The following is a 21793-nucleotide window of genomic DNA, read 5'->3' on the forward strand; positions in this document are numbered from 1 at the left end:
TTATCGGCTACCCCGTACACAAGGACCCCCCACAACAGATGACACGGGTGCAAATGGTAGACGACCTACTTAAACAAGCCGAAGCCCCTGGAACTTTTTACCCCCAGTCTCAGGACCGTGTGAAAGTGTTTAAGAGGAACAACAAATCACGAGAAAGTGATCGGGAAGAGGTGAAAGTTCATAATGGCTTAATGTGAATTGAAGGGCTTGCCACTCCGAGTAATGGATGGCTGTGCTGTACCTTGTGACAGTCCGCTATCTCCTGGGAGCATCTCGCCTGCTGTATCTGGTGCACAGGAGATCAGAGCAGGAGATAGCAGCGCACTGCATTTAGCTCACATATATAGCAGCATACCGCACATACAGCAGGTTCTAAGCACATTTATTAATTATTATACAGTATTGCATCAAATATGTTCTGTTATATTCCCAGGAGAACAGATAAACCATAAACATTATATATATATATATACAGTATGTGTGTGCACTTTCATGCCGAATGGCTGAGGGTGGATCGATAGATAGATAGATAGATAGATAGATAGATAGATAGATAGATAGATAGATAGATAGATAGATAGATGTAGACACCCCCACCCCTTCTCTATCTGTCCCTTCCTCTAATTATCTCTCTCTCTCTGTGTGAATGGAACTGATTATAAGATACAGTAACAGCACCTATACTTGTGTTTGCAATTTCTGTCTCTTTACATAGACGAACACATATATGTCTCTCGTTACATTAGAGAGCATAGATGTTTAAAAACAAGTACCTGTGAGTGTAGTATAAACTTACAATGGTATAGGCTTTCTCTTTCTCTCTCAGTATACCTCTCTGTGCATCCCTCATTATCATAGGACCACTGTAGCATAAGAGACATCCAGTAGCAGAGTACCACCACTACTACTATCCTATTACAGTTCTCTCTTCCTCCATCGCACATAGGCTTTTTTGATCTATAGGCAAGGAAATGTTAACGCAATCAGCATATGGACGACGCTTATAGAACGTTATATGTGTATGTAGAAGGAGATTGAAAAATAGCAAGTTTTGTCAGGATGACGATACTTACAGGATCCAATTAATATCTGGAGCATCCTTGAACTCAAGTACAGCCCAGCAGTGTTATTTTTGTAGCGCTGAAATGACGCATGTGCGTCACTTGCAGTTTTTTAATAACTGGGGCACATGTCCCCCCCTCCCTCTCCCAAGTTTCTGAGGTCTGCCTGAGTTCAGCAGTGTGCTGTGTTCTGGTGGTGGATCATAGATGGGATCCCTGTGAATGAGATGTGGGCTGGGACTCCTCCTCTCAGTTACTATCCCCCTATTAGAGCATTAGGGACCTGGTGAGTAGGAGACACAAGCAGAGGCAGCTCCCACACTGCTCAGCTCTGGCTGGACACACTTAGGAGGACTTTTTCTGCTTTGAGTAGTGAGGTCGGCGTTCTTGGGACTCCTCCGTGCTCACCTTTGCTGTGGAGTGCTTAGAGCAGAGCTTTGCCAGGACTCAGCCTCACCACATCTGGTCCTCAGCGAAGGAGTTGGAGGGCTGCAGCAGCTTGTGGGGTGGTCAGATGGGGTCTGATGTGCGGGACATGAACACTCTCCTACCTCCAGTCTCCTCTCTGGCCGGGAACAGTAGCTGCAACATGCCAGTGAGCAGCAACGGCCAGTGGGCCCCGTTTCTGGACTTCCCTCCAGGGACTGCTTACCCCTCCCTCACACCTCATTCCTTCATCAAGCAGGAACCGACCTGGAACCCCGACCACCATGAGGATCAATGCCTGAGCGCCTTCATCGTCAATTATTCCGGTCAGTTCACTGGCACTGCGGGGGCATGCAGGTACGGAGCCTTCGGAGCACCCCCTCCTAGTCAGGCCACCACAGGGCAGCCCCGCATGTTCGCCAATGCCCCATACCTGTCCAACTGCCTGGAGAACCAACAGGGCATCAGGAACCAAGGTAGGTGACTCTCCATCTTAACTGGTCAGGTTCTGCACAGTCCCTCACTGGAAGTATAACGTAATGTGCCCCTGTCTTCCAGTACTGTCTAGTAATGACCATACCTCAGCTCAAACCTATCATGTCTTCCTAATTTTCCTATTCATGTAGACGATGGATGGATGGTTAGATACATAGACAGGTAGATAAACTTTGGGGTATTGATAATCCTGCAATACATTAAACGATAATTATACTACTTTACTAGTTTTACCAGCACCACTTCTGGTCCAAGGGGCCCTACGAACAAAAATAACAACAAAACAATCATAATTATAATAACTAAACTAACAATCTATAACTAAACTAGTTACGGGCTAATTCTGGTGATCAGATCCCTTCGACCCCTTACACCATACACAAGTGATTAATTGAAGATGGTGGTGATAATAATAATAATAAAAATATCAGCAATTTTAGACTATTGCACTATTGCAAATCTATCTATCTATCTATCTATCTATCTATCTATCTATCTATCTATCTATCTATCTATCTATCTATCTATCTACACACACACCAGCAACCACATTCTGCAATTTTTTTAAAGAAAAGCCATGAACATAAGTACTTGCCTTACACGTGATTCCACCATGCTTATTATTGTTCCATCTACGTAGGATTTTTTGTGTAACTGATATGTGTATTTTCATAGACAAATAAAAACTGTATTATTAGAAGCAATAGTGTAAATTGTCACTCATAGCAGCCAGCATAAAAAGGAGGAACTGATAGACTCATATCCCACTAACAAATCCTAAATACAAACTGGTAGGTTAATTTAACTGGCTCCACTAAAATGGGCGAGGAAGGACATAAGATAGCATTCCCCAAGTTGCTGACAGGAAGTGCTGTATGTTTTCTGTAAAGCCCTGTGGATAAAGTCTTTATGGTGAAACCAGCGTCATTGGCAAAAGAGTAAATATTCAGAGTACATATTGGATACAAATCTAGAGGCCATATACATCAGTTTCTGCCTATAGTGGCCACTAATGATACAATGTTTTTTATTCAGTCGCACAAAATCTATGTAGGAGAAGGTTACACTGAGTGAATATATTGAATAATTACTTTAGGCAGTATCTCCCGAATTTCATATAGATATGGTAAGATTGGTCAAAAAAGATTGGATCTCGTCCCAAAGCTTAGAAAAATGGTGAGGACACTGGACTTTTGACAGAGATTTAGATTGTGAGCTCTTCTGACGGTTAGTTAGTGATATGGCTTGTTTTATGTACCCTATAAAATGCTATGGAAGTTGTTAAACCTATATAAATGCATAACAACAACAGCAGCAGTAATAATAATTATACTAACAAAAATACATATCAAAACATAAAACATAGTTTAATAAAAGTGTGCAGTAGGTATATAATATTGCAAGTTCTTGAGGAAATAAAGTCAACTAGTACAGAAGGGGGAGGGGGTGGGGGTATGCAGTAGGTATAGAATACTGCAAGTTCTGGAGGAAAATAAAGACAACTAGTACAGAAGGGGGGGGGGGGGGGGGGATGCAGTAGATGCAGTAGGTATAGAATACTGCAAGTTCAGGAGGAAATAAAATTAACTAGCACAGTAGGTGTGCGTGTAAGTATGGGGGTAGGGAGGGGGGGGGGGGGGTAGGTGGATAAGGTGGCCTTAAAATGGATTACAGGGGATTACTACATCCTTATCCTCCTACTTAACATCGGTAACATACAATACCACACGTGCACGCGCATATATAAATATATGTGTATATATATATATATATATATATATATATATATATATATATATATATATATATATATATATATATATATATTCCATCATTAATACGATTTTTGTTAGTGGCTGGCTGGTATATAGACGGATGACACATGATATGCCGAATGCAAACAGTAACCCGCAACAACTCGAATTATTTAATTTTTCATGTCATCAATTACCTTTGCTTTCATAAAACAGGAAGTATTTTTAAATAATAATCTTCAGATGAGCCTTGAGTGCAATTAGCGGCTGGTTGCTATGGGTTACCGCATCATTCATACTTGTATTTGTGTCTTCACCTTGGGACACGTTGAATTCCCTGACAAGATGACCTCATAATGCAGCTGTAGTGAAACCTATGTGTGTAGATAGACAAATATGTACATACTGTTTAAAAAGAGGTGTGTGTGTGTGTGTATGTATATTTTATACAATATGTGTGTGTGTGTGTGTGTGTGTGTGTGTGTGTGTGTGTGTGTGTGTGTGTTACACTAATATAATAATAATTCAATATCTATTCAGATAATAGTTGAAGTCATTTGCTACCTACAATACAGGGTATGCAATCTAAAAATATACTGCTTACTGTAGAGTGCCATGGAGGTTGTTAGCGCTATACAAATAATATGGAAAGACCAGGATTTTTCCACAGGTAAGGAAAGTGCCCCCCCCCCCCCCTCCTTTTCATAGTAGAGTAGATTTGAAGACCAAATAGTATTTTTATTGGATCCCACTAATATTACTTACGTTTAATCAAACACTCACATCTTTAGGCATGTGTGATATATAAAGCAGAGCAGAAGTAATTGGTGTGGGGTCACTCATCACCCTGGCTGGTTATTATCATTATTATAATAATAATATCACACATGTGAAGCACACAGACTGTCCTCTGGCCCAGGGTGAGATCTCATGATGGGTTGGCACTAGTCAAGGTCTCGGGCACCGTGGGAAAGCCTTGCTGCAGAATACCCCTCTGGTGCTAGTTCCTGGACAACTTCTCATTGGATACATGAGTGTGCCCAATTGTCCCCATTGCCCGCTGCAGCAGCTGTGCTCCATTCACCATTTCAGCACCTTCTAATCAGCCGGTGTGCGATAAGAGCCCAATTACAGAGGACTCGCCTCTATGGCCAGATCCGCTCATGGCCAGAGAGCCTTATCGGATTCCTAAAGCTTTGGGTCAGGCGAGTCCCGGGACACAGCTCCGCCGCCCAGTTGGACTTGCCAAGGTCACAGATGAGAAGCATCATCTGGACAAAGTGTAAACTGTACCCAGTGCTCATCATGCTACACCCTCACACTTCCTGTGCCACGGCCCGCTCACAGACACCTGCCACGGGGGAGACTATATATATATATATTATATATATATATATATATATATATATATATATATATATATATATATATATATATATATATATATATATATATATATATATATATATATATATATATGTGTGTTACACACGTGTATATACACGTAAATAATCATGCACGTGTGTAATGCAGGTAGCAATATATAAAAAGGTTGAATCCATGATTATGCACTATGCATATTTTATGTACCTGGGAAGTATGTTATTTAATTATACCTGCATGTGCCAAAGCAGATGGTAGAAATGTAGGATAAACAGGTAATTGATATAAAAACAAATAATAATAATAATAATAATAATAATAATAATAATAATAATTTATTATTAAGGATACTAACAACAACAATAATAACAATAATAATATATTTGTCTCTATGACAACTTCAATTGTATGTATAACGTTTTCTTTTTGTACAGTAGAAGTTTGTTGAATTTTTCGTTTTACACGTATGTAGTTTATGTATGTATGTATTAGTCCACTACACTGTACATTTAGAAGCAAACTGAGTTTATTTTAGATTTGAGCACTATACTGTTAACTGTATGCGTCCTACAAAATCATGACAAAGACAGATACATTTGAGAGGTAATATAGGCAGCACAGCAGTGGACTACAACACAGCACTATATTGTGCAGCGCAATCTAAGCAGGGTTGCTTCTAAAGATAGGAGTATGGAGGAGAGACAGAGAAAATAATCCCCTTGTTGCACTTTCTCCTGAGTTTCTTCTTCTCCGAGCCGTAATTAATGAAAGTGTCTGCCCCACCGTGTGATGGATGGCCCAGGCTGCAGAAAGGGCTGACTCCATTTGTTTGGGATACATATTGAGAGTTTGTTTTTTTTGACAAGTAATTTTCTATTCAGCGGGGGTGCTGCTATTTTTAACTGTGTGGTCCCACTACCAAAACAAAAGTAAAGAAGAAAATAAAAAATAATACTACTAATAAAAAATAGATAGGTAGATATAGATAGAGATATATCCCACCTCTCCTCCCTCCCCATTCCTTTACATAGTAAGCTCTCAAGGCAGGGCTGGTGGTACATTTGTCACAGTAATTACTGTATCTACCAATTTTGTATTTTCTACCAGTGTCTATATTTGGTGTACACTATTGTCTATATTAATATGTACCTTGTGTTTCTTTCCTCTCTCTCTCTCTCTCTCTCTCTCTCTCTCTCTCTCTCTTTTGCTCTCCATACATACATACATACATACATACACATATACAGTATATAACTGCTATATATTTTTTGTGGTTATATTATTATTATTGTTGTTGTTGTTGTTGTTATTACTGCTGCAAACCTAGAAACCTTTACTGTAATTTTCCTTACTAGAAATATCCAAAATAAATTGTAGAATAATAGCAGAGGTGGCAGATTTTCTCCCCTCTTGCTGACGCTGCTAGTGGAGCTTTTCTGCTGTCTGACTGGAGATCTGACTATTTTTGATAAGGGTATCACAGAATTGGCTAGAGAGACATCTTGAGGACTGTGAAAAAGTTATTTTGGCTATTGACCTTTAAAGGACAGAAATTTTAACATGATGACAATTACACATTATTTATATTCAGTTGCTCAAGCCATTAAAATATTCTCCTGTAGTCCAGTTTCCATAGGTGCAGCAGTTATCCAGTTCAAAGGCTAAATGGTTTGCATGCATGTAAATAACAAGTGTGAATCAGATTATTTGGAGATACCTGCAGTCATTCAGTGTTCAACAGTTTCTCAGGTATAAAATGAGGAAAACAAAATTCTAAATTGTTTCCTTGGCATATATAAGTGCTCCATGGGACTTACGGTGCAATCACACGTTATCCGTTACATTGCAGAATAATTCTGCATGTGAACCCTCTGCTCCCCATGAGCATGCTCACATGTCTGCATTGTAACAGGTCATCTTACTCTAACTCGTAGCTACATACAGTAAAAAGTTTTCAAACAAAGTATACAAATATGTGCACATTCCATAGACATAGGAAAATATGCACATTCCATAGACCTATTAATATCTACATTTGCCATGGACAATGACCAGGCTTTGATATAGCATGTATGTTGTAACACTTGCAGTGTCTATTGCAGTACACACATTATAACACAAACATTGTGCAAAACACACGGGCCCATATGCAATTCACTTTTTCTCCTAAGTGATATTTTCAAACTTCCCAATCAAATGCATTTTTTAGCCACCAGCAAGCAAGAAAATATTTAAAATAGTTTTGATAGTACTTTTCCACCTACTTTTTGGCACTTTTTCAATTGCAAAGTGCTGAAAAGTGATTGTAAATTGTAAATGAAAAATTATCTCCTAGGAGAAAACTCAGGAGAAAAAGTTAAATGCATATGGGGCCATATGCAATTCACTTTTTCACCTGATTTTTCTCCCAGGAGATCATTTTTCATCTTCGATTAAAATAACTTTTCAGTACTTTTCAACTAAAAAAGTACCAAAAAGTAGGTGAAAAGGTACTATCAAAATTATTTTGAGTATTTTCTTGTTTTCTGGTGGCTTAAAAGGCATTTTATTGACAAGTTTAAAAATATCTCCTAGGAGAAAACTCAGGTGAAAAAGTGAATTGCATATGGGCCCATGGTCCTACTGTATATTGTGAATCCAGCTTTACTGAAGATTGCCTGATTTCCAGAAATTAGAGCAGTAAAGAGAATTGTTAATTATTTGTTGGAAGTTCCTGCTTTGTATTATGAAATGATATAGGCTGGCCAGAGGAAACGCAGGGAGAATGTGCAAACTCCATGTAGATGGTGACTTGATGGGAGATTAAACATAGGACTCTAGTGCTGCAATGAGCCTTATTTCCAGGTTCAGATAAATGATAAATGTCCATAATGATGAATAAATTATAATTCTGATAGTTGTAGTTCTTCCCTCCCTATTGCATCATACACTGTAAGAGGTAGGGAAATGTTAATTTCTTGGCTGGTGGGACTATTACACAGAGCTAGCAGATCAGATATCGTAGCAGCTACTAATATCCAGCGGACATTTCTGCAGTGCTATCCAAACACAGCTGCAGATATCTATGCCTCTCTAGCAAAAAATAATTCAGATGAAATGGGGCGCTAGACACATTTTGCTCAGTGCTGATGGTCACCTGACTTTTTATAGTTAGCATTTTCTGTGCCCCTAGGCTCTCTCCAGGCCCTAGGTAGCTGCCTAGAATTGCCTTGTGGATGATTTTTCTCTGCAGATATCCATGCCTCTAGCTGATATGTGTAGCTGCAAATAACACATTTCACAGTGACTTAAATTGGCCATACATGTTTAGATTGAAACCCATAGGGGTAAACACATCAATCCCTCTCTGATCTGAATCTGATCAGAGAGGAGTTTAATCCCCCCACACTGCACACAGATTTTCAAGAGATTTCAAATTGAATGTGCTGGTAAAAATTGATGTGTGTATGGTCACCTTTACAAAGGACATTATTATTACGCATTTACATGGGACTGACATTTTCTGCACTGACTGTCCTCTCAAACATTCCTTTTTCAATGTTCCTTACGAGTAGGAACACACTAGGCAGAATTACATGCACGGTTTCCACTAAGTGCTATAGAAAACGCATACGCGATTCTGCCTAGTGTGTTCCTACCCTTAAAGGGGTTCTGTGGGGTGAACAGTGCAATCAGAACATACAAGAAGACAAGTACTAAACTACATAGAATTAAAAGTCCATGTTTGGCTGATAAAGTATGTAAAGCAGTGTAGGGCGCCTGCCATTGGGAGCTGCCGACCTAGAGGGGATTAGGGTGGAGACTCTAGGGAAGATGACGAAAAAGCTAGTAGATGAAGCAGTGAGGTTTTTTTACATGTGGTGAAAATGTGGCTATGGGCCCGATCCAATTCATTTTTTTTCTCCAAGATTTCTCCTAGGTGATAACTTCACATCTCATCAATAAAATGCCTTGTATGCACCAGTTAGCAAGAAAATACTCAGAATCATTTTAACAGTACCTTTTCACCTACATTTTGGTACTTTTTCAATTGCAGTGCAAAAAAAAATATTTTAAACAGTAGATGGAAAATTATTTCCCATGAGAAAACTTAGGAGAACAAGTGAATTGGATCTGGCCCTATGTGTCTGATGGACTTTGACAGACTGTAGACTTGTCTGAAGAGGCATGTTCTAGAATCTAAGGGTATGTTTGAAAGTTTGAAGGAGTCGAGCATGGTGGAGGAAATGTGAAATAGCCCCAAAGAAGAGGTGAAATCCTAAAAGTGAGAGTGAGGTGGTGGCCAGAATGTTGGACAGGAATGTTTCATGTGAGCAGCAAAGGTTGCAGGTGGAATTGTATCTGGAAACTAGTGAGTATAATTTGCCTTCTATCAGCATTCAGAATAGCCAGATAGCTCATGGTGACCCAGAACCACTCAGAAAGTATAAGGGGGCAGGGACTAAAAGAGACCGAAGAGCGATCCTACTAAAAACTGTGCTGACTGAGTATAATTTGCATTCTTAAAACAGAAGGCATTTGCTATAATTCAGCTTTAAGTGAGCAACTATTGTTTCCCATGATGCTTCACTTCTGAATGTGTTACCCCTGAAGCCAGGCTCACATCCAGAGCTGCTGGTGTATAGCAAGCCTAAAGCCTATACATTTTACAGAGCCATCATGCATACAAGCAGTCATGTGCATGACAGGGATTGATGTGGCTCTATGGGATAGGGCTTGGACCAGTATTGTACGCATGTTGGGTTGATGTGGCCTCAGTCAGTCAGTTAGAATGGAGCTATTGACAGGGAAGGAGTTGCTTTTGCAAGAATGGCCTATGCACAATATGCAAAACATTGAGTATTGCAAATGTCACAAACAAGCTGCCAGGCACTCTTACCTTACAGCACAAGAGTCGCAGATGCAAACCCTTGCCAGGACAATATTTGCATGGAGGTGTTAGGTTCTGATGGTGCTTGTACTTTTCCCCTTTGCCCTATAGTTTCCTCCCCCAGACCTAAAAATATGCAGGAAGATGAATTCACCACCCTATAAGAAGCTAGAGTTATATAAATATTGAGGACGCAGCAAAGTATACTGTATACAGAAAAACAAGCCGGTATGGCTTATTCTGCTTCTGCACAAGTTCCCGGCGACGTTAATTACTATTCCCCCTCTAGGTCCACGTGGATAGTGGGGGAATGAAATAATTCGGCTTCCATCAATTGCTAGAGGTCGAATTACAGTGTTTAAAAAGTAACTTCAGCCCCGTCTTCTGACTGCGCTGAAGTTACTCTCTCATTCCTATTACGGTCTATGGTGGTGCCGGCTGCGCCCAAATCTCCTGCGCTGGAATAGCAGTGTCCGTGTCCAATCACCTCCCAGTAACTCTTTCTGCATGAGTAAAAAGCTTCACAGAGCAGAACGTATTGCAGCTCAGCAGTGATCAGTAAACAATCTCAACTACTAGACACTCTGTGGTCGATAAGGCTATGCAATGGTTGTTTTTATTCAATGTGATGATAATAATTCCCCGCTGATGCACGTTTTAGGCGAATGTTATGCAGTTTGGAGAGCAGCAGCTGCTGAATTTGATTGGACCACTTTCAAGCTGCATACATTTGTGTAAAACTAGCATCAAGTTTGCAAGCACCCGGAGTTATTTTTACATACAGTAGAATACCTCTATAGGGACGGGAAAAAGGGGTTTGCTGTATCAGAAGTTTACTATATCAGAAATGGTCACACTCATGCACATAAACTATACCATAGAATTGGATCTTAATTCAGTCAGTAATTGTGAGTCATTTTTTTCTTTTCAATGCGTCAGCAAGCAAGCACAGACAGTGTCTAAGCTAGATCAAACATGCACAGTGCTCAATATGCAGGGATTTGCATGTAATAACCAAGCAACAGCTTGCACAGGAAGCATAGAGCTCACTAGTTAATGTAGGTACAGTACTGAGAGTGTGCACCTCTGTCCATGTTTCTGTGCAACCTGGGTGATATTGTAGCGTTGCAGTCATGCACAAGCAAGTCACAGATGTCAGGCAATTCCCTCAGTAATCAGGCAGCAGCTTACACAGGAAGCATAGGTCTCACTGGCCCATGCTTTTAAGATAATCCACGCAGGCCCAGAGTAGTGTGCAGACCAAGGGCTTGATTCACAAAGCGGTGCTAACTGTTAGCACGCCTGTGAAAACCCCCTTAGCACGTCTAAACAAGCTTTTCGCGCATAAAACTTTACGCGCGCAAAACTTTATGTGCATAAAACTTTACGCGCGTACTGCACAGAGAGCAGGGCGCTCCGCGCGAAGTGCCCATTAAAGCCTATGGGATTGAGCGCGCGTAAAACTTTGCGCGCGCAAAGTTAGCGCGTGATCTGATTGAGAAATCCGGTGCTAACCTACTTAGCACCCTGGTTAGCGCGTCTAAAGACTTTAGACGTGCTAAGTAGGTTAGCACCGCTTTGTGAATCAAGCCCCAAGTGGCTAAAAGTGGCTGCCAGCCTGCACATGGCTTATGGGTCTCAGACTAACTTGTGATGCATACGCCTACGCACTTTCCGCTATAGTCAAATACAGAATACCAAAGGGGCCAAAAAACAGGTTTACTAAAACAGAAGTTCTATTATATCAGTGTTTACTATACCAGATGTTACTCCCGTATACTTATAATGGAGGTTGGCCGGGACCTGGACACAGTTTACTATACCCAAATGTTTACGAAATCAGAGTTTATTATAGCAAGATTATACTGTACTACATTAATGAAATGAAGCTGGGATTTTGCCTGTGTAACCCTGTCCCTGTCTTGTTTTGAAAGGCTACAGTGCAGTGGCTTTTGATGGAACCCCAAGTTACGGCCACACACCATCTCACCAGTTATCCAACCATTCCTTTAAACATGAAGACCCCATTACCCAACAAACATCCCTTGGTAAGTAAGGCAACATTTTTGAATTATTACTGTATAAATTATGCAGATTACCTATGCTCTACTAGTAAACATACAGCTGCGAAAAAAAGAGAGTGAAAGAAGTGCGTGCTATACCAGAAATTAACTGTAACTCTCCCCCTCCCCCACACACAGGGCCAGAGCTACCATAGGAAAAAATGGGCAATTGCCCCAGGGCCCCAGAGCCTATAGGGGCCCCCAAGGTGTCCCTCCCCATCTTAAATGTTGCTCCCCAGGGACTCTGCAGAGTCTGTTAAGTTGGGAGGTGATTGGGGGAGGATCAGCAGCCCGCTTTTGGGCCCAGGAGGAAAATTTGGCTGCAACAAAGGGCCCCTAATGATGCCTTTTGGTCGGGGGGTGTCTGTTGGGGGGCCCCCAGGCTAATTTTGCCCTAGGGCCCAATTGTTACTTGAGCCGGCCCTGCCCACACACATACTACCACTAACACACACACACACACACACACACACACACACACACACACACACACACACACACACACACACACACACACACACACACACACACACACACACACACACACACACACACACACACACACACACACTACCACCAACACACACACACACACACACACACACACACACTACCACCAACACACACACACAAACACACACTACCACCAACACACACACACACACAAACACACAAACACGCACCTAAAAACAAACAAACTGACAAACTGTCCTTAAAGTGTAACTGTCGAGCATAACATAAAAAATCAATTCTTTGTTTTTATCTTGTAAACAAGTAATAAGGATGCTAATCAGGCAATCCAAAAGTTAAAATCTCTATTACTGTTCTTGTTCATAAATGATCATTCCCCAGTTTACCTGACTCTTATTTGGTACGTTGCCGCACAAAGGAAGTTGCAGGGCATGCTGGGTTGTCCTTTCTTGCTTCTGCACATTAGTTAAGTCTGAGGGGAAATAAAGAAGCCAAAAAAGACAACCCAGCATGCCCTGCAACTTCCTTTTTGCGGCAATGTACCAAATAAGAGTCAGTTAAACTGGGGAATGATCATTTAAAAAACAAGAAAAGTAATAGTGATTTTAACTTTTGGATTGCCTGGTTAGCATCCTTATTACTTGTTTACCAGATAAAAATCAAGAATTGATTTTTGATTTTATGCCCGACAGTTACACTTTAACAAATCATCCATTGGAAATATTTTCACATGCTGTATAAAGCTTGATTCACACTGAGCAGTGCATAACACATGTTATATTGACTGTGAACTGCAACATAGACGTTAATTCAAAGTCTGCACGTAGCGAGTTACAGTTCTGTTACAGCACAGGGATCTGAACAGTCCCATAGAATTGTAAGATTAGTGTGCTGACAAGCAGAATTATTCTGCAACGCAAGTGATGCAGTGGAAAAGGACCCTGAGGGAGCATTTATACCGCATCGGTTGGTGCATTCACACTGCACCAGTTAATGCATTTACACTGCATCAGTTGCGATACAGAATCATTCTGCATGTCAACTCACTGTCCATAGAATTCACATCTCTGTGATGCGTTATTTTAAGCATGCAGGCTTTGAATTAACGTCTATGTCCAGTCTCCATTGCAGCTTACATACATTGTAATGCCTGTGTTATGCAGTGCGCATTGTGTGAATTCCGCCTAAAGCTTGTTCAGCCGCTGAAGGCCTTGCGGCTGCAATATAATGCAACTGAATGGCAGCACATGTAACCCTATGCATGTCAGCACGTGACAGTTGGGCCATATGCAATTAACTTTTTCTCCTAGGAGATCATTTTTCATCTTCTCTTTAAAACAGGGGCGTTGCTAGCCCAAAGATCAGTGGCACGTGCCCCGGATCTATTCTGGGGTGCCCCGGAGGTCACCCAGGCAAAGTCAGCTGTGGTGCCTCAATCAGGGGTATGCTGGGTGCTGTGGTGCCTCTATGTGGGCATACTGGGTGCTGTGGTGCCATGTTGGATGCTGTGGTGCCTTTATGGGAGCATGCAGGGAGCTGTCGTTCTTCTATGGGGCATGCTGGGAGTTGTGGTGCCTCAATGGAAGGCCAGTGGGAACATGGGAGAGGGTCCACTAGAAGGTCAGGGAATGCTATGGGGGAACTGCCAGATAACCTGGCTGCAGGCCAGCTTGCCTAGCAGAAAGCCAGAACATAAGCCAGGTAACTATGCCTAGTTATGTTTAAGTGACACTGACTATTGATGTGATAGGCTTCATTTTGGGTGTTATTTTGTATTAGTGGAGAGGGGGGCTTCATCCAACATTTTGCTGGGCAGGCCTTCTTAGACCGCTAATAAGTTCATGTAAATTTGGACACACCCACAGTCTGGTACATGGACACACCAATTTTTTGACTGGAGTGCCCAAAAGTGCCCCAAATCTCTTCTGATCCTAGCCCGCCCCTGCTTTAAAATAATTTTTCAGCACTTCAATTGAAAAAGTACCAAAAAGTAGGTGAAAAGGTACTATCAAAAGGATTCTGCGTATTTTTCTTTTGCTTGGGGTGGCTTAAAAGTCACTTTTTTTACAAGTTGTGAAAGTATTACCTAGGAGAAAAATGTAATTGCATAGGGCCCATGGTGTGAGTATAGAGAACTGCCTCATGTTGTGTCCGAGTGTGGCAGTGGCCACGCCCAGATGTAACTCCTTCCATCAGAGGCCTCTCTACAGCCCATACCGAGGACTGTCCTGCACCTGGTGTGTGCACCAGAACAGCTGACAGGTGGTGGGTTCACTGCCTGTAGCTGCTTATGCAAAACGGCCTTATACTGGAGTACTTGTGCCTGTTGTGGAGCTGCAGTGCACTGCAGTGTGGAGTGGAGAGTGAGAGATCAAAGACCACCTGAAAAAAAACATGTATTCATCCACCGCATAGACGTATTCTTAGAGATACTAGGGAAGATGTATAGGATTTATAAGACGTGGTTATGCTCTACTTCATGTTCTGTGCTGATATTCATTTTCCCCTTTTATTCGGTCAAATTACTGTGAAGTACACAAGATGTTTTGCTAGAATTGCACATGTTGATGAACACAGTATTAATGACAGGGAACCGGAAGAGAGAGGGATATAGAGGCTGACATGTTTATTTAATTTTAAACAATACCAGTTGCTTGGCTGTCCCGCTGATCCTCTGCCTCTAATGGCCCATACTCACGGGCAGCATTTGTGGCCTGTCGCCAGCACACGTGAGCGTGTGGGCGACAGGCCGGCGACAGCTCCTCGCCAGGTCCCTCCGCGTACACACGCGGAAGAGGGACCAGCGGCGCGACGGAAGCTGTCGCCGACGTTCCTCCTCTCCCCGCCGGAAGCTCCGTAGACTTCAATGGAGGTTGCTGTCGCTATTCCGCGTACTCACGCGGACTAGCGACAGTTGCGGCGGAGTTGCGTCGGCGACTGTCGCCAGGCGATTGACCGCGCCAATCGCCTGGCGACATCAGCGTCGGGCGACGGTTCGGGGTGCCCGCCCGTGCAACGGCGCATACTCACGGGCGACCTGTCGCCGCAACACGCGCGCGCCGCGTGTTGCGGCGACAATTGTAGCCTGTGAGTATGGGCCATAACACATTTAGCCACAGACCCTGAACAAGCCTGCAGATCAGATGCTCTGACCCAAGTCTGACCTGAATAGCCCCATGCTTGTTTCAAGTGTGTGGTTCAGACATTACTGATGCATGAAAGATCAGCAGGATACCAGGCAACTAATATTGTTTAAAAGGAACTAAAACAGCAGCCTCCATATAACTTTTGCTTCTGGTGTCCTTTAACGAAGGTCCCCAGTGGTCATTGTCTTCTTGACCTGAGTTACATCGCGTGCCACTGCTGGCGCTAATGTTTTTAGTTTCTGTAGGTGTACATTATAATGTGCAATTATGTACAATAATGTACATTATGTACAAGTAGGCATAAGCCCGCCCATTTAAAACGAGCGCTAGGGTTCAGCCACGACACCCCTCAGCACCACCTTTCCCATGCTACAAGCAGCACTCCCCACCGTGCGCACATGGCCGTGCTCCCCCTGCACCCGTCCTCTTGCTCTCAAACGTCCGCCCGCGTGCCACACATGCGCAGTAGCGCAAACGCACGGACACAGGGACAGTAGAGGACGCAGAGACACAGGGATTTTATTATAGAGGATGTAATAATTGCAACTCTCCAATGTCAAATTAGCCTAAAAGTTTGCCAATAGATGGTGACAACCTAATTCAAAACGTTCTGCCTGAACTGATGGCGATTGGCGAACATGATTCTGCTTTACAAGTTTCCTTATTGCCTCTGATATATTCCATCCACCAGTGGCAGTAGCTCATTGATGCCTATATCCTTTTTTGTCCAGGATCTTGGTAAACTCCTCCCTATCCCTTCTGTTGGAGCCTCCTGTCCTTGGAGCACGGGAGGAGGTGCACCTATCTAATAATACAAATACCTGTATAAACACATCCATGTACGAGAGACATTTATTAAATCTACAAATTAAAATGTTTAAAGTAACAATTTTATATCCAGTGTAGAAAAAAAGATTACAGAATACCCAAGCAGCTTGGGGTGACCCAAAACTACTAGGAACGCATAGGGGACTAAAAGAGACAGAAAAGCCCTCCTACTAAAGAGCAATGCTCAGTGTGGTTTGCCTTCTTGAAACAGAAGGTATTTCTGATAATTCAGCTTGAAGTGAGCGACTGTGGTCTCCCACAATGCATCACTACTGGATATGCAAATTATCTCTTTATTCCTCTGATGCCAGGCTTTCATGCAGAACTGCTGGTGTGTAGCAAGCCTATAGGTAGCCATACACTGGTCGATTTGCTATCAGATTTGACCAACAGATAGATCCCTCTCTGATCGAATCTGATCAGAGAGGGATCGTATGGCTGCCTTTACTGCAAACAGATTGTGAATCGATTTCAGCCTGAAACCGTACACAATCTGTGGTGGTGGTGCTGCCGCTGCTCCCCCGGCCCCAGCATACATTACCTGCTCCGCCGGCGCGACTCGCCTGGTCTCTGCTGTCTTCTTCTCCGCTCTGGTCTGGTCTGGCATGCTTCACTTCTTCATGTCTGGGGGAAGTTTAAACAGTAGAGCGCCCTCTACTGTTTAAACTTCCTGCCGGGACAGGAAGAAGTGAGGCATGCCGGAGACCAGACCAGAGCGGAGAAGAAGAAGACAGCGGAGACCTGGCGGAGCAGGTAATGTATTGCAGCTGTATTGCGTCGGTCATCGGGCACTCGAACGCCACTAGCGACGCGCTCCCTACCCGCGGGCGATTGACGGTAATTTCCCGCACAGAGCAATCGACGGGATCGATCTATTTCGGGACAAAATAGATCGAAATTTAGCGTGTAGCGTGAACGATGTGACAGCAGATTCGTTCCAAGTGATCGAATCTGCTGTCGATTGGCAGGGAATCGGCCTAGTGTATGGCCAGCCTAAAGCTTATACATTATACAGAGCCACATCAACCCAACATGCAGACAGCCTGTTTCGGACTGTTGGTCCTCCTCAGTGCATGGCAGAGATTGATATGGCTCAGTGGGATAGTGCTTGGACCAGAACAACAGAATACCAGAAGTCCACTGGTGGTATTTTTCTGGCAGCCAAATCAATGTTTGCCCTACTTAGACCTCAGACAACTTCGTAGTTATATTTTATTTTATTAGTTAATCAAGGTTCATTTTTACTGGTTTTTTTTATGAGATATTTAAAAAAGAAGACTAGACATTTATATGTTTAAATGAACATTTAATGGGGTATCCTCATTTTTTCACATGACCGTAAATGAATGAAATTTTCTATTATATTAACATGTAAAGATTTACATTTACAAAAATAAAGATAAAATAAAATTGTGATAAAGAAATGAAAAATGAAAATTGCACTTAAAAAAGTGTGGTGATGATGATCAAAGATACTTTTCTCTATACAGTAACTGTAAAGTTTCTCAAACATGGTAATCAGTAGTCATGTGGATTTTTTGTCATGATTCTAGAAAAATCAAGGAAAAAATTATTGTTTTTATTTTCCTAAAGATTTTAATTAGGTTTACTCATTTCCTTCCTCACTGTTTGCCCCCCTTTCTTTCCCAAGACTTTATAATATCTCAGTTGGCTGCTGGTTACCTTACTGACATCTCTCGAGTGAATGTAAAATATGTCACACTTGTAAACCTGCCTTTGTTGTAATAGTTTATGAATTAGCATTTAAAGGATATCTGAGGTGAAAATAAACTAATGAGAAAAACAATTGTATCTATCCTCATTCTCCTAAAAAGGACTTTATTAGATATCCCACAGTTTTATTTTATATTTAAATCTAGTTTTTAAGTTTCTACTGTTTCATTGTCTCTGCTCAATGAAACCTTAACTGAAGTATGCCAGAGCTTAAGTCTATGAATATTTGACCCTTTTTTTTATCTCTTTCCTACTCTCAGAAGCCATTTACTGACAGGAAAGTGTTTTATGGCTGTAATTACTTATCAGTGAGGGTTATGTTATAGTCCTACCCAGTCTGACCCGGTCCCGACCCAAGCAGAAACTGTCACTTACATATCTGATGTTTAACTTTTTCAGACAGAGAAAGAAAAAAAGGAACACAGCATAGTTATATGTTTGCTTGGCACTGTACATACACATGTCTATCTCATGTCACATGTCGCCTCGGCTGACCTTTAAGAGGTGTTTACCTCACAAGTCAGTAATTTACCTCACCAGTTATTATTTTAAGTTTTCCATGCACTAACAGGCTTTGTGAACATCAGTTAATCATCAAAATAAATATTCTAAAATCAGTTTATTCTTTATTCCACTAATCAGACACGATCATTTATTTGTTTATGTCTTATCAGCACTTAAAAATAAATAAAAATAAATAAAAGCAGACAGTAACACAACCTTTATATCTTGTATATTATTTTTTCCTTACATTCCAACATGTTTAATAAACCTACAATTCAGACAAAAAGGCTCTTGAGATGTATCTTGTGTTATTTCAAATCCATGTAAGTAAAACATGTCAAACAGAATCTCCTGTATTATGTTTCTGCTTCCAGATTACTTTGGGGCAATATACAATTTTTTACATTTTTAAATATTAATTTATATCAGTAAATAAATTAAACAATATTCTTAATCTGATAAAAAAATGAAAAACATTTTGTCAGGCTAATTCTTTCAGTGTAATAATACTAACAGTAGTAGTAGTAGAAGTATTAGTAGTTATAATTGCATTTTTTAATTATAATTCCACTTAATTGCTCTAAAGTATACAAATATATTCATATGCAAAGTGTCATAGGTTTCCAATAAAAGTTTCATTAAAAATAATTGTTCATTTTAGTACTAAAGATAATAAATAAAAAGAAAATACAAATAGACTGACTCCCTTTTATACATCTGCCTGGTGTTTAACCACTTCGCATCCAGACCTTGTTTTCAACTTATTGACCAGAACAGTTTTGACAGTTTAGCTACGTCCCTATTTAATCAGAAATAACTTTATCCCTACTTATGGCACAGAAATGAAATATATATTGTTTTTTTTCAAGACAAACTAGGCTTTCATTGTATGCCATTTTTTCCCTCAAACAATTTTGTTTTCTATGAATTTTAATGGGAAAACAAAGAAAAAAATAGAACAAACAAGTATTTCTCATTTTTTCCAATTCCATTTTAAAAATAAAAAGTGTTACTGTAGATAAACACAAATTTTGTTTGGCTATTCTTACTGCTTATTACAAAACTTAGATGATGTTCCGGTCACAATTTATGGTGAAGATTTTTGATTCTGAAAAAATGCTACAGAGTGTGTTTTTCACTATGAATGAGAAAATAAAAGTATTTTTAATAGTAAAAATCAATCTCATTAGCTCAGGAAACGTATATTCCCATTCACCAATTAGTCCTGCATCAGATAGTGCCAGAAATGTGCACAGGAGCAAGCCCAATCCTGCACAGCACTGCTTCTGGACAGGTCAATAGATCTACTGACCTGTGGCTTAGATGAAGTCCCAGAGGACGTATATCTACTGACCTGTGGACGAAGTGGTTAAATTTTTTTTTTTTTAGAGAACTCCAGGAACATGCTAAGTAAAGTATCTTCCTAATTTTATATTAATATACTTACTTTCTAAATACTAGTTTCCATTGTTTGTAACCAACCTTGAAAAGTTTATGACAGCACTTGATTTGTATTTGAATATAGTTTGGTCTAAGCAACCCACTAAATTCCTGAAATGACTTCAAATACAGAACAATGCAACAGACTGGAAAAACAGAAAATAAAACAAATTCAAATCAAATGGATTCACAGTCCAGGTGAACTCTACTCCGTAATTGCTCATTCAAAACTACAGTTTTGTGGTTTGCTGTGTGTGGTTATTTATTTATTTTTTGACTTGTATGTTCCGTGTTATGATGTGCTTCTCATGAATTACATGTAAGCGGTCTTGTGAGATCTCAGTGCCTGGTTACTGAATGCACTAGCTCAGTATGCAATTCTTACTTACATGGGTTGTGCATAGTGCAGCACAGTCTATTAATCACAGCTGAGCATTGCAGTCCCCAGACTGTGATTTGCTGCTGGAATCTGTGCAGAAGGGGAGGTAATGGATGTAGCTGGTGAGTGATCTCTGCTGAGATGGTTTGCTAACTGCTTCTGATTTCCCTACAGGAGACCAGCAGTACTCGGTACCTCCTCCAGTGTATGGCTGTCACACCCCTACTGACAGCTGTACCGGCAGCCAACCTCTCCTACTGAGATCTCCATACAACAGGTACGTCCTCCACAGCAGTCTGTATCAACACACCACATAATTGATCTATAGGTCTTCTAAGGCCATCTCCTTTCCTCCAGTTGTCAGTGGTGCTGAGAGGTATAATTACAATGCTCCGGCCTGTGCATCAACATACGTTGGACTTCCCTATGATAAAATTAGTTAGAGTATTTTTGGTGTCTCAGTCTTGGCAACACCTAATCGCAAGTTATAACCGTGGTCAGAAAACAGACCTTAGTACTTTAAGTGTGGCCAGTCTGAAGTCTAGTAGTCTGTCTTTATTTAAAATGATTCTCATCACATTCAGCGATTGTTATCCACATGCTGCTTTTAGGAATGTGAGAGTAATGCTGGAAATACACATTGGCCTCAATTCACTAAGCTTTATCAAACACTTTATCAAATGTTTGATAATTTACCTCATGGGTAAAATGAATTCACTAAGGTGTTATATATTTATCGAATGTTTTATCGATAAAACGTTCAATAAATCTATAACACCTTAGTGAATTCAAAATAAAATTTTATCTATGAGGTAAATTATCAAACATTTGATAAAGTGTTTGATAAAGCTTAGTGAATTGAGACCAATGAGCTTTCGGCAGATAGATGACTCAAAAGATCATTTCTGACAGGTCTGATCTGATTTCGATTGTTTTTCTGATCGATTTTCGAATCAATTTCTATACAAATCGATCAGTAAAACAATCGAAAATCAGATCAGACCTGTAGGAAACTTTCTAGCGGGCCATTTATCTGCAGAAAAAACTCCTTGTGTATTCCCAGCATTAGGGCTCGGTTCACAGTGGTGTGTTGCAGTGCAGAGTAACAATTGCTTTTGACACTGCAACACATCACCTATGGGACGTTCACAGCATGGCATATGCGCTATAACATCATGTGGCTTTCCAACTGCGTGCAGTCGTTACTGCAAAACACGTGCGGTGACAGTGTGACAGTGA

At 41.0% G+C, this 21793-nt stretch overlaps 1 protein-coding gene across 3 annotated transcripts in view; it reads left to right on the forward strand.

Annotated features, from left to right (window-relative positions):
* The first annotated feature begins 1329 nt into the window (after positions 1-1329).
* The window catches only part of WT1 (WT1 transcription factor), a 91592-nt gene continuing 71128 nt past the window's right edge, over positions 1330-21793 (forward strand). For 2 of the 3 annotated variants that reach the window (XM_068261052.1, XM_068261053.1), the window contains exons 1-3: positions 1330-1963; positions 11924-12037; positions 20729-20831. In XM_068261052.1, coding sequence (XP_068117153.1) covers positions 1576-1963; positions 11924-12037; positions 20729-20831 — 605 coding nt within the window. In that variant the 5' untranslated portion in view covers positions 1330-1575. The remainder of the gene's footprint in view (positions 1964-11923; positions 12038-20728; positions 20832-21793) is intronic. The other variant, XM_068261051.1, reaches the window with a different exon arrangement.

The sequence above is a fragment of the Hyperolius riggenbachi genome, chromosome 11 (assembly GCF_040937935.1).
Source record: "Hyperolius riggenbachi isolate aHypRig1 chromosome 11, aHypRig1.pri, whole genome shotgun sequence".
NCBI lineage: Eukaryota > Metazoa > Chordata > Amphibia > Anura > Hyperoliidae > Hyperolius > Hyperolius riggenbachi.